We start from the raw sequence: 13,145 nt of genomic DNA on the forward strand, positions 1-13,145 counted from the left end.
TCTCACACCCCAGAGCCCTTCACAGCGCCAGCAGCTGCAGCTTCTGTCCAGCAGAGCACCGGGAATGCCGTGCTGTTTGGTTGTCAGCCCTTAGACAGGAGCTCAGAGTCAGAAAAGCTGTTTGTTCCCACCCAAGTCCCCCAGACTACAACTCGGAGAAGTTCCCTCTGGAAGCCACAGGTCAAGGAAGTGGATCCACGTTTACAGATTTGTTTAGGCTAGAAAAGACCTTTCAGATCATCAACCATTCACCCAGCCCTGCCACTCCACCCCCAGGCACCGCAGCCACATCGAATCACCACCCCGATGGCAACTCCACCACCTCCCCAGGCAGCCCTTTCCATGAAGGAATTCTCCCTAATATCCAATCTAAACGGCCTCAGGTTGCACCAGGGGAGGTTCCCTCTTGTCCCATCATTTGTCACTTGGGAGAAGAGATCAACTTCCACACCCTCCTGGCTCACCAGCATCACTCCCTCCTGCCAGGAATTGTTGCGCCTGGAAGCAGGGGCTCTGCTGTGGCCCCTTCCTAGGCAGCACCTGCCCCAGCCAGGGGAAGGGGTATTCCCATGGAACAGGGAACCCCTGCCCACACCCCAGTGGTACCCCCCTCAGCCCAGGGGGGCTGGGATGCCCCCACGGCGCAGGCACTCAGCAGCATCAGCAACCACTGTCTCACATAACGGATCCAAGATTTACTGCAGAAACAAGGGAATTACTGCCTCGGAAAGAAACAGGACAGTGTTCCAGAGGTGAAGGATGGTTTATCGTTTTGCCACAGCCACCCAGGCCAAGGCAGCTGACTGGCAACACAATTCCACCTCTGCCCTGCCCGGCACGCTGGCTGCTTTGCCAGCGGAAAGCGGAGGCTCTCGGGGGCTCCCGCGAAAAAAACCGTTCCAGCCCCCGTTCCGCTGACAGCCCGGATCCCAGCAGTAGCTGTGGCCGCCGACCCAGTGGTGCAGTCATCCAGAGCCAGACCCCCCACCAGCCTGGGGACTGTCACAACAGCAGCACTCGGGACCCCTCGGCAAAAGCTGGGGGTACCAGTCACAAGGGGGGGGTCAGGGGCTGGCTTGGGGGGTTTAAGCCCTTTTCCAGTACCGGGTGATCCTCTCCAGGCCGGCTGGAGCTCCGCGGCACGGCTCCGACGCGCTAGGACAGGCATCCGACGCAGCTACCGAGCTCCCTACAGAACAGAGCGGGAGGGACACGTTAAACATTTACATGTTTATTATAATTACAATTTACATTACTCCAAAGAGCAGCCCCACTGCTATGTTCTAACTCGTAGCAAGAAGGCCCTACAAAAATAAATCCAAGCTTTGACAGTAACCTAGGTCAACGCAGAGCTACAAAACCTCTAGCTATGTACGGGGTTCGGTCGTCAAGGTGCTGCTTCCACCAAATTCCCTACCAACCAAAAAAAGGGACACATGCCTATAGCTGTTTAACCCACTTAGTCATGCAAACAGAGGTAACCCCCTCCCCCCCAGCCCCTCTCCCCACATACAGATTCTTAAAAACGAAAAGAAAACCCCAACTATTTACAGTATGGGGGGTCCAGAGGAAACGGGTTCAACATGCCCATCCGAGACGCATCGCTGCGTGGAATCCCATCCCCAGCTCGACGCCAACACCCCACCGTGTTCCACCACAGCCTGGTGTACAGCCACCTGCCCGCACCCGGTACCGCCGCGGAGCGAGGTACCCGCTGAGGCACCGAGCCAGAGCTTCCGCTCTCCGGCCCAGGCAGCCAAGTGCTGCCGCAAATCCCTTCATCCCGGGCGCAGGAGCGGGGACACTTCCCACCCCTGTCCCGGTAAGGAGCTCCGAGCTGGAGGAGCGTCCAGCACCCTGCAGCTCGAGGGGTGACAGCGCGGAGTAAACCTGTAGCACCGCCACAGCAGTACCAGCCGACAAACAGCTGTACAGTCACTTACACTACTACACGATCAACAATCCAGTATTCCCAAGTGACACTATACACAGCTCCTCAGCACCAGGAATCCCTTCTTCCGGATACCAAGTGCTACTTCACACCTGCTGCCAAGACCAGCGAGACCAGCAGCACCAAAGAAGCCATTTGGTTACTCAGAACGAACAAATTATAGCTGGTTGGTTCAAGTGAGCTTTGGTTCCATGTGAAAACAGCATGATTTGTCCTCTTCAGGGTTCAGAAAAGGAGTCTGAGCTTCGACTACAGCAGCCTTTGAGAGACCCAGAAAGAACCATGTACGTTAGTCTGCACTTAAAAAAACCACAAACAAAAAAGACACCCTGAAGAAGGTACCCCTGAACACATTCCCTCTTCCAAAGAATACTCCAGCTGACGGTTGCTGGTCCAAAGTAAGTCCAGGATACAAGCAGTAGTACATGAAGTTCTGTCACTTGAGCTGAGACAGTAAACGAGAAGAACCATTTTCCCACATTAGTGCAGCAGTTGGTTGTTTTCTTTCTATATACAGTTTCATCCTCTCGGGAGAGATGTCAGAACCTAGTCAAGAAAAAAAAGAGGTAGAATTAGATTTGATTTTCCCCCCAAGAACAAGAAAAGCAGCAAAGCTCACCCCCATGAATGGACTGAAACGCTTGGCTAGAAGGTCTCAGCCCAAACCAGCCGCTGTCGCTTTCCCAGACACACGGCTCAGCCAGGGACTCAACCAACACGTGAAAGAACACGCTAAAGCAATTCACACCGCTTCTACCACTCCAAGGATCCGTCAGGGACAGGAAGGGGCAACTCCTGACATACCCACGAGACTGGAGAGCAGAGGAGGTTGGGCAGACAGTGCAGGCAAGGAGTAAGGGACGAACCTGGCTTGGGCAGGAATTGTTCTGGCTCAGACACTTGCCTCTGAAGTTACACTCTGCCAGTACCGGCTCTGTGAGTGGTTTGGTTCCGCCTCGCTGCTCCGCTGCCCCTTCCGCCTCGAAACCCACCACGAAAGCTGCGGCCGCGAAGGAACCGTCCAGACACTCCGAACGTCTCCGTGTTGAGCTTCCTTTCTTCAGCCCACGTGGTGCGCCTGGAACTGAGCAAGGCTGCGTTCAGAGGTAACGCTACACACCCACCGGCTCCTCCAGCACCCCCTGCTCCTGACCCAAGCTGCACGAGAGCACGCCGCAGCCTACACACGCTCCCAGGCTCAATTCCTCCGCCGGGCATGGATTTGAAAGTGAGGGCTGTTGGCTTTCCCAAGCTGCTTTCATACTGGAAAATTAAAGGTGGGCCTAGAAAAGGGTCGAGCGTGGTCTCACTACCTTTTCAAACCCTGTTTTCTCAAGAAATACAAACTCTTAACTCCACTGAAGCCTCTCTAGAAACGCAGGAACATGCGCAGCGGAGCGCTGCCGCGGTGGCTCCACAGCGGCACGCTCCTCCCTTCGCAGAGCCTGCCCGCCCTGACAGCGGGCACCAGGAGAAAGCTTTGCGACAGCGAAGCGGAAACGTGACCGAGGGAATTTCACACTGACACTAACAGGATGTCTGCCTTCCCCAGGCAGCTGCCAACATCACTGCCAGCAGCAAAAGATGTTCCCAACAGCTGGTTTACTGCATTTCCACAGACAGACCTGACCTCCCTGCCCAGACTCCCGGCTCGGCTGGCTCCTGCCTACAAGTCGCACCATCTCCCGCATGGCACAACCCCGACACCTCCCCGCCATGAGTGAGATAAGGAATTCGTTTAAAATTAAGGGGTCCAGAGTCAGTACTGGGAATCAGAACTAGAAATGCCAGGATCCTAGTTAGGCAAGTGAATCAGTATCAGCTGAAATCCCTGCTTTTGTTGATCCCACTGCAGGAAGCTTGGTTAAGCTTTACCACCCTCTTCTTCCCACCCGCAGAGGGTGGGGAGGCACTGGGACAGGTTCCCAGAGAAGCTGTGGATGCCCCATCCCTGGAAGTGTCCAAGGCCAGGCTGGATGAGGCTTGGAGCAACCTGGTCTAGTGGAAGGTGTCCTTGCCCATGGCAGGGGGTGGGACTGGATGGTCTTTAAGGTCCCTCCCAGCCCAAACCAGTCTGTGATAATACCAGCCAGCACATGTATGGCAATGCTCCCTTCTAAAGCTGTTTCACTGACTTTCTTGCATTCTAAGATTTTTCAAGAATTAAACCATGTGACATAGACTATATCTAGAATTCTATGCCTGAAATGGAATTTAAAAAAAAAAAGCAAATCTTGTAGAACACTCACCTAGATTTCAGTTCTGAAGAAATGTTGTCAAAGAAGGACTTGGATTTATCATAATAGCAGTTGGGTCCCAGAAGGTCCTCCTCTGCACTGCCATCATTGTTCTGAGTTGCCACTCCAGGGTCCCCTTTGTCTTCCCCCGTCTCTGCTTTGTCATCTGAAGATAAAACGCATTACACTTCCTCAATGCATACTGAAGAGCCATCTGCTCCCCTGCTCCCTCAAAGAAGATTTGAGATGCTGCCACACGTAACCACGCAGTTTCTCAGGACCGGTTTGTCTGTGCAGTGTGTTTACTACTAGCTCAGAATTCATATTGAACCAAGTCACAAACCTTTAAAGTTCAGTTTCTTCTTGAATTCTTTATCAAGCTCCTCCCTGTTGAACTGTGCGTTTGCACTTTCAAAGTCAAAGTCACCTTCAAACTTTATTGTATTTTCTTTCACAGTAGTTGGTCTGGTTTGTCCTCTAGAACGGTTCCTGGTCCTCCTGTTTCCTGAAAGCAGGAGAGTTCAAACACTTGGTAACACACAGGGAGGTTAAATGACTTGCTCAAGACCAGAGGAAACCAGGGTTAGAACTCAGGAGTTTCTGGCTTCCAGTTCTGTGGTCAGGCCACACCTCTTCAAAAGTTACTCCTGAGCTTGGCTGTAGAAGACACTACAGCAATGCCTGAACTTTCTGAAAAGCATCCCTGGATGCCCCATCCCTGGGAGTGTCCAAGGCCAGGCTGGATGAGGCTTGGAGCAACCTGGGCTATGGAAGGTGTCCCTGCCCATGGCAGGGTGGTTGGAACTAGATGGTCTTCAAGGTCCCTTCCAACCCAAACCGTTCTATGGTTCTATGTCAGTCCTGCCATCACAGAGAGTACACTCAACCTTCCTTCTAGTGTGAGGAGAGGAAACCAGAACAAGTACTACACCAAGAAAAGCATCTTTTCTGCCTGCTATTCATCTGCAAGCATAGCACTGTAATTAGTCTCCACACCAGTCACGATGGTGAAGAGGAGCAGGTCCCTGGTTTCAGAAAATCCACCCAAGACTCATCTAGAATCATAGAATCATAGTGTCTAGCCACTGACAGAGTTTGTGCTTTGTACAGCTTCTGGTTTCCACTTGAGAACCTATCAACTCCTTTTTGGAAAAGCTGTAACCTCTTCTACAGTGCTGCCCTCAGGTAAATTCATTTGAAGACCTCACAGTCTGGAGTTTTGTTTCCTGCCTCTTCTCATTTTGCTTGGGCAGAAATATTTGTTTGAATTTAATTTCACTGTCTTTTGCCCTGTGCTTAAAACAGCAGCCTTCAGAGAAAAACTCCGCTCTACGGAAGCGAGGGCTCCGTAGTTCCTCTCAGTTATGAGCGCTCTGGAAATTCTTAAACTGGCTGCCCTTCCCAGTAAAACTACTCCAGGTTTCAGAGAAATCTAGTTGTTGCTGCCAACTCTCTCTGCATCAATTTTTATAACGTATCTTCAGGCTTCTAGAAAAGACCCTATAATCCTGTCCCTGGAGTGTTCTGAACTTCTGTGACTCCAGAATCTGTGAGGAAGGATCTCTGGATGCTCAAAGACCTATCAAGCTTCCCTCCCATAATCCTTCACTGAAATTAACAGTAACTGGGTTTATAAGCTAAAGCGACTGTTTAGTGCGAGGTTAACCTACCTGACCTTCTCCTTTGAGGTCGTCTGTTTTCATCATTCACCTGTCCTTGGGTCTGCACAGGTGCTGCCTGAACTGCATCTACTGAATAAAAGGGTAAAGTTCAGAAAGCAGCACCAGAACAAGACCAAAACAGCTTAGTTGTGCTGCGCACCTCCAAAGGGCGCTTCGGAACAGCACCTGGAAGATGAAGAGGTGGGCACGTACCACTTGTCTTACCGCTGCCCTGGGGAACCTGCCGTCCGTTGCGCGGGACCCCAGGAGTCACTTTGACCGGGGGCGGCTTTTGTGAATTCATGTTGTCAACCGGGCCAGTCTGGACAGCCTGCTCTACCATGGGGCTTTTGCGGACGGGGTGAACAGAAGGAAAGCCAGCACCTGGAAAAAAATCCCAGTGACCAAGCGCCTCTCAGCAAACGTGCCAACGCTGCTCAAGCCCTACCCCACCTCTATGGAGAAACCGTTTTGTCAAGCATTACTCAAAGCCTCGAGTGCCTACCGCTGCACGCGACGTTTAGGTGGCATACACACTAGCTACGGCGCTACTCCCGTACCAGCTCCGGCTCTCAAATCCAGAGCCTTAAGAATCAGGGAATCTACCATTTGCTTCTTAAGCCAAGTTAGACGCACACTAGGTAAGCAAGCCGAGTCAGTCCCTTCGACAGGTTATACCGCAATCCGATTTCTAGACGTATCCTTGGTTATGCAGGATTTTACTTCATATTACTTTAAGTCTGAAGCAAAAATCCACCACTCTGAAACTGCTCAGGAAAGCTTCCCCACTTTGTCAATAAAGTTTGGCAGCAAACGCTTAACCACCTCAACTACATCCCACTTTGTAAGCCGCTTTTAGAGGTCCTTCATTGCTTATTGTTAGCTTTCAGACAAAGAAAACCTGAAACCAGACCAGGATCTCAAAGTTACCCTTTTAAATTCCTTCTTGGTCAAGGCCAAAGTGTTACCAAGACTTCTGTTGCTCTTCCATCCAGGCTTATTTATTCACACTACAAAACACGTAAATACTTTTCATGGTTTGGTATACCTTACACCAGCGATATTAAAAAGTGACAGTCTTCAGTACTCAGAAGAAACACTGCATTCTAGATTTAATTAGAAGTTTGGGAGTACTAGAGGTTTATGCGCAAGAGCTGCTTGGAAGCCAACTTTAACCGAACGTACTTTAGGAGCAAGGAAAGTGAAAAGCTGAAGAGTACACACAAACCAAGCCACTGACAATTCTGGGTCACCCAAATCCACATGAGAGAGACCCAGTAGGTAACATCATGCAGGTTCCCAATTAACATACACCTGGAAAACTTGCAAGGAAGACAGATATCCTAAGGATTACTCAGTAGGACAAAGCTGCTGTGCAAGTTTAACACGAGAAAGTTTCAAAGCTTAGCCAGAATATTGAGAAAGTACGTACAGATAGATGGCCAAAACCAGGGGGTAAGTAAAAACAGTTTCATGCCAACACAAGCACACATGCTTAAATTAAGAACAGATTAAACTAATTACCATGTTTTAATGCAGGCTGCACCTGGTGTCTCTGCTCTGAGGACGGTCAGTCCAGTATCTCTACTCAACCTCCTTTAAAAGTTCTTACACACAGAAGCAAGCACCCAGAACGACATTATCTCAGCTTACCACGACTCCCACTGCTTACTGTTAGTCACGCTGTACTAACTGGGAGTCTTCACAAGGTGCTGTGCCCCATCAGGCATGAGATCTATCCTCCTATTTACTCAGTTACACCAATTCTCCTGAATTTTCTATGAAGTTATGACTCTAACAGCAAGGCCACCCACAATTTCGGCAGTGTGCTTGTCTTTCCTGGAAAGACTAATTAACTCCTCACCCAGCCTCTGTGAGGCATGTTCCTGGATAGGCTGCAGCACATCAACATCCCTACACCTCAGCCCTCTCCTAATACTTACACAAAAGGATCTGCTGTCCTGTGCTTTTCTCCTGTCTCTCTAATTGATACTTGTAGGACAGGAGGAATACTTCATGTAACAAAAGGCAAAAATAGCTGAGAACAAACTAGTTCTACTAGCATTACCCATGTAAGTACTATCATTCTAGGAGGGGTTAATCAAGGACAGTGTTTGCAAATGCCATGCAGTTCTTCCAAATATCTGGAGTCCTCAAACTGCTGTTACCCTTGGAAGGGAGCTGATGGGGCTCTGAAGACATGTCAGGCTCTGAAACAGGTTGTGGAGACGGAGAAGAACTAGGGCTGGAAGCAGCTGCTGATGCTGGAGGGCTTACCAATTTCTCTAAAGAGATAGAGGGAAGAAGAGAAAGCAAAGATATATGGATAAGATACAAGGTAGTGAAACATCTGAAGGACTTGGAAAGACGTAAGAATCTGTAGAACAGCATTAGAGCAGCTTATTTACAGTCCTCTGGGAATACAAGTCCCTTTTACATGTGATACTATGTACGGTATGTTGGGTTAGAAGTGAACTGGCCTCAACTGTTAGGTATTCACATTATTTTCAGAAAGAAGCTTCAGCTGCTTAGTTTCTTTCTTGCCTGTGTGTGTGTAAGTGAAACACAGGCCTCCTTGCAATAAGGTCACTGCACAGAGTTGTTAACTTATTCACTGCTTGTTGCAGCCTGACACTTGGCAAGGAATTTGGTGTTAGTGTTATCCGGTTTCACAGTAGCTGCCTACCAGGACTGTACCTTTATTCTAGCAAGTAAAGTTTTTACTTACCCAGACCTAAGGAAGCGGCATACTGATGGCTAAGTAAAGAGCTGGCAGCAAGCTGGTTGTAAGGTGGCATACCTCTAAACGGGCTGTAAGGCACATGTGGCTGAAAGGATGATGTAGAGGCAGAGCCCAGTGAAGACTGTAACAAGACAAAGTACATTTCCATTTACAGTGTCCAGAAGGCAACTTGCTTTGGCCATGATTCTCTACTTTGTGTACGGCATTACTAAACGCTTCAGCAAACACTGAGAAGGGTTAGTTTACCTCTTTATGGTTTTTCTGCATTCTCAGCTAGGTAAACTAGCTCTGGCTTTTGTTAACCAAAGTCTTTAATGCTGCTGCTACTTTAAAGATTACAGTGAAATTCAGAATGCTTCAAACAATCTGAAGACTTCTGGAGACAATGGCAGCCTTTTTTATATGTTTATACCAAAATCCAGTCCATCACAGCTTTCTACCAACACTTCAGGCTAACTTACTTGAACAATGGCAGGATCTTGTGGCAGAGTATGTTGAGCTTTTGGAGGTTCACAGACTGTGATGTCTTTGATGTCACTTCCTCGAAAAATAATGTATTCATAGATTTCTTCTCTCGGAGGAGCAGGTCTGTCTGTGGGCCGGTCTTCGGTACCGAAGGATCGCACTTCAGCATTAAAGAGACTTTTGTTAGTCCAGTATTACCAAGAAGCATTGTGGAAGGTAAGGTTTACACAATTAACACATACTCTTGTAATACTTGCCAACTGTAACCCAAAAAAATTACTTCCAGAACCCTGAATCTCCTTATCCCACACATCTGTTCTCCTCAAACACCAACTTTTTCAGCAGCCTGTATAAACAGTTTTGTTTACATCAAGCTGTGAAGGTAAAGACCGTAGACCAGCTGGAGTGAAGACTCCTACTCCGAAACCAAGTACTTCCCACAGTGCTACACTGCCATGTTCCTTCCCCCCCCCAGCACCTGTCCCACACAGGCATTCAGCCCGAGACAACTGCCGCTGCAACAGACCACAGGACAGGCTCCTGAAGCCACAGGGGACAAGTTTTAGCCTTCAGGGCTCAAATTTGCACCTTTGGTTTCATGTATCTATTATACAGACAGAGGTAAAGTTTTATCCATGACAAGAACTTCCTGTTAAAATTCTCTATTCCATGCCACTGGTTTTATGACTAAAATCCACGACTACAAAGCAAATTTTAGTGAAATCTAAATGGGTGCCTACCGAGGCTTTCCTGAGTCCCAGCTATGGGAACACCTGAGCAGGTACTAACCGGTGATGTTACACACTGCAGTGGGAAAAAGGCTGCAATGGGCCGTGTGGCAGCTACCAGGTAGAAGTATAAATTAATTACAGCCAATAAGAGGAATAGGTCAGCCTCACACTTCCTGGCCTGTTAACACAGCAGAAGAGGTAGCATAGTTACATGAGACACTGACGTAAAAAAGCTTGATATTTTGGCCACAAGATACAGAATTTCATCAAGTTTACTAGCCTAGTTATTTTCTGTCTTCATGTGGCTTTGCCAGGTCAGACAAGCACCAGCACACACTGGTTTGATGTATGCTTTCTGCCAACAGAATTCTGTATTGGAATTACATCAATTGCTTCTGATAGGTTACCACAGGTAACTATCAACTAAGTTATTACAGCACACTAAGGTACTCAACCTCTCTGCCAGGACATTCCTGCAGTACCTTTACAAATTACATCCTTAGACCTTTCACAAGCTCCTGCCATGTCACAGTCTGTGGTGATGTGCCAGCCAGCTGCCACTCCCACTGCTCAGCTGAAAAGATATAAACACAGACAGCCCCGTCACGTGGAGGACAGGGGCACCACAGCTTCCCCAGAAAGACGGCAGCACAAAAGCAGACCCACTCAACCCCAGTGTTGAGCCCTCCCAGCACACTATACTGTTAACTAACTTACTAGGAGTGTTGACAGTGGTGGACAGGGAGGCTCACGAGTCCCTTTCTCTGGGATGAAAAGCTGTGTGCAGGTGGGTACCCCCACCAAGCAGTCTTTGCCTCTGTCTGACGCACGTATCAGCTCGCAAGGCGCAGCAGGACTTTGCCCCCATCACACTGATGCTGTTTACCACCTCAGCTTACACCCAACTGGAAGGGAATCTTAACTGGTGCTGTCAGTCACTTCCTCTGAATGACCATCTTCCATTAGTTCCTAGGGTATATAACTCTCCAAGTTATTTTAGCTCTCCAGCTGCTGTTTGATCATATTACGGCTGTAACCCAGTCAACTAGGAGCAGATTATAAACTGAAAGCAATGCTCGTGGCCTTTCAGACATGAAGAGTACCACTGATCTCCCTGCTCAAGATTAGATTATTACAGCACACGGAAAGATGTACTAAAGCTACCCAGGGACTACTCCGGAATCCACAACGAGCTTGGAAAGCACCACATCTTCTCCAAGCACAGGGATCAGCCTGTCAGCATCCACATGGAGAAACTGTGAAGTCTGAAGTTGTCCAGTCAGCCTCGCAGTTGGCTGGTCCCAAGGTTTCAACTAAAAAGGTGGAAAACCGTGTCCTCGTTGTAGACAAGAGAGCAGCGAGGGCATCTGAGGGAACTCTAGGAGCTGAGCATGCCTGCCCCTGCATTTCAAGTGTTTAAGTTTCTGGCACGTCACAGGGTCCAGCTTTAAGTTCCCGCAGAGGTCCGAAGGGCCGCCCCCCACGAAGAGTTACAGCGACTTTGGTTTACAGAGGAACAGCAGTCCAACCCCACGCCGCGCTGCAGCTACTGCTCTACAGCACAGCTTGTCCTGTGTAGGGCTCTGCTGAGCTAGATCCGAGGGGTCAGGAAGCGCAACCAGAGCGACTGGATGTCTAGAAAGCAGAGCTTACATGGGTAATTCTTGCTCACAGACTCTAGCTTCTTCAGGCTTCTGCAGAAGGGGGAGTACGTTTCTAGTGTTCGCTGCCAAAGTCAGCTCTGCGTCGAGTAACAGGCTGAAGCCGATTCCTTCCTGAGGTCTCGTTCAAACTCGATTTTTCTTTATATCACTTGGCTGATAAAAGTCAAGTGAACAGCACTTACATTACACACTACAGTTGTCTGAACCTTAAACAGTGGCATAGAGGGCTTAATAATAATTTACTATCTAGACAACTTCAACTGCATGTCAGTAATTCATGGCTCTTCTAGCCCTCCAGAGATCAAGTGTTTTAAACCACTGTCCCCCGTAAGCACAGTGTTGATGCTGCTGTCACCGACTTCATCGTTGCTATGTTCATAATTCAGACAACAATTTTGATATAAAGTCTCTAAATTTAAAAAACCCCTCTGAGCTAAAATGAGAAACAAATGTAAAGTTTATAGAGCAGCACTTTTAGTGGGGAAAAAAGTATTTTCCATCTATTGCAACAGCTACTTCTTCAGCGTTTCAGTTCAAAACTGAACACTAGGAGACCAATAAATACAAGAACTGCCAGAAACCTTATGCAGAGCACATACTTTCTCACACCATAAAGCACTTCAATCACATCTTTGAAACACAGCACTTAAGCTCTGAAGTAGCAAGTGCTATGTGAAAGGCAGAACTACACAAGAAACCATTTCTACTTGCTGCTGAGCGAAGGCGAAGACCTTCCTACACATACAGTAAAGGAATCACATCCTTCCTGCAACCTCTCAATTACTTTGAGTGAAACACTAACATAAACAGCTCTATTTCTACACTTAAAGACACAGCTACACCCCTAGGAAAACAGTGAATTTGTGAGAACTCACATTTTTAACCTCAGAACACACACTAATAGGTGTCAAATACTCATGTCCAGCATCGCACACACATCACTATACTGGTTCAACACTGGGGCACAGGCTGCCTTAAGGACAGTTAAGAATCAGGCAAGTCAGTGTCTCCTGCCAGCAGACAGTCTTTCCAAACAAAAGATGTTTGGTTTGTGGATAATCCTGATGGGTTGCTGAAGGCAATGATGAAGGTGCCTTCCCAGAAGGGGGCAGGACTAAACTTAAGGGGAAGAAAAAGCTGATACACATTAGCTGGAGTAGCCAAGCTGGACATTAAGTACAGAATACCATCTTGTTCAAGAGACTAAACGAGACAGGACAGGTTTTTCTGAGAGTAAATATGGGAGTTCCCAGCACAGGTAACAACTGAATCCAAACGGCACCATTTAAGTCGCAGATAAAGATCACTTATTTCTACAGGAAAACAAGGTGCAAAGCCTGATCAGGCTGCAAGGTGGGAAGAGCCAGATCCACGTGCAGATAACCCCCAGCCATCTGCACGTCAGCGCTCACCCCCTTCACCTGAGCAGCGTCCAGTTATTGATCGCGAAGGGAACAAAGACACAGCGACTGTTCTCCCCAGCACCGGCCCGGGGACCTGCTGAAGCCAAGCCCCGACACACTGCCGGGCATCCACGTACAGAGGGGAGAGGGGAACCAAACCGCGGACGGCGGCGCAGACCATCACTCTCCTGGCTCCGGCAAGAGTTCAGAGAAGCCAGCATCGCTGCCAGCTCCTCCTCCTCTCCAGGGGCCTGGGAACTTCCCCGGGAAACCAAGGGCTCCTCAGCATC

The 13,145-nt window shown here is 48.7% G+C and overlaps 1 protein-coding gene across 1 annotated transcript; it reads right to left on the minus strand.

Moving 5' to 3' along the window:
- Window positions 1-2,215: 2,215 nt before the first annotated feature.
- Window positions 2,216-9,234, minus strand: LSM14B (LSM14B, SCD6 homolog B (S. cerevisiae); the record flags this gene model as incomplete). Its single annotated transcript, XM_010147461.1, has 8 exons — window positions 2,216-2,497; window positions 2,856-3,035; window positions 4,201-4,354; window positions 4,532-4,693; window positions 5,859-5,936; window positions 6,063-6,233; window positions 8,578-8,713; window positions 9,054-9,234. Coding segments are annotated over 7 exons (1,054 nt in total), but the record flags the coding sequence as incomplete, so codon positions are not given.
- Window positions 9,235-13,145: the final 3,911 nt, after the last annotated feature.

Source organism: Eurypyga helias, unplaced genomic scaffold (genome assembly GCF_000690775.1).
Source record: "Eurypyga helias isolate BGI_N326 unplaced genomic scaffold, ASM69077v1 scaffold39582, whole genome shotgun sequence".
In the NCBI taxonomy this organism is placed as follows: Eukaryota; Metazoa; Chordata; class Aves; order Eurypygiformes; family Eurypygidae; genus Eurypyga; species Eurypyga helias.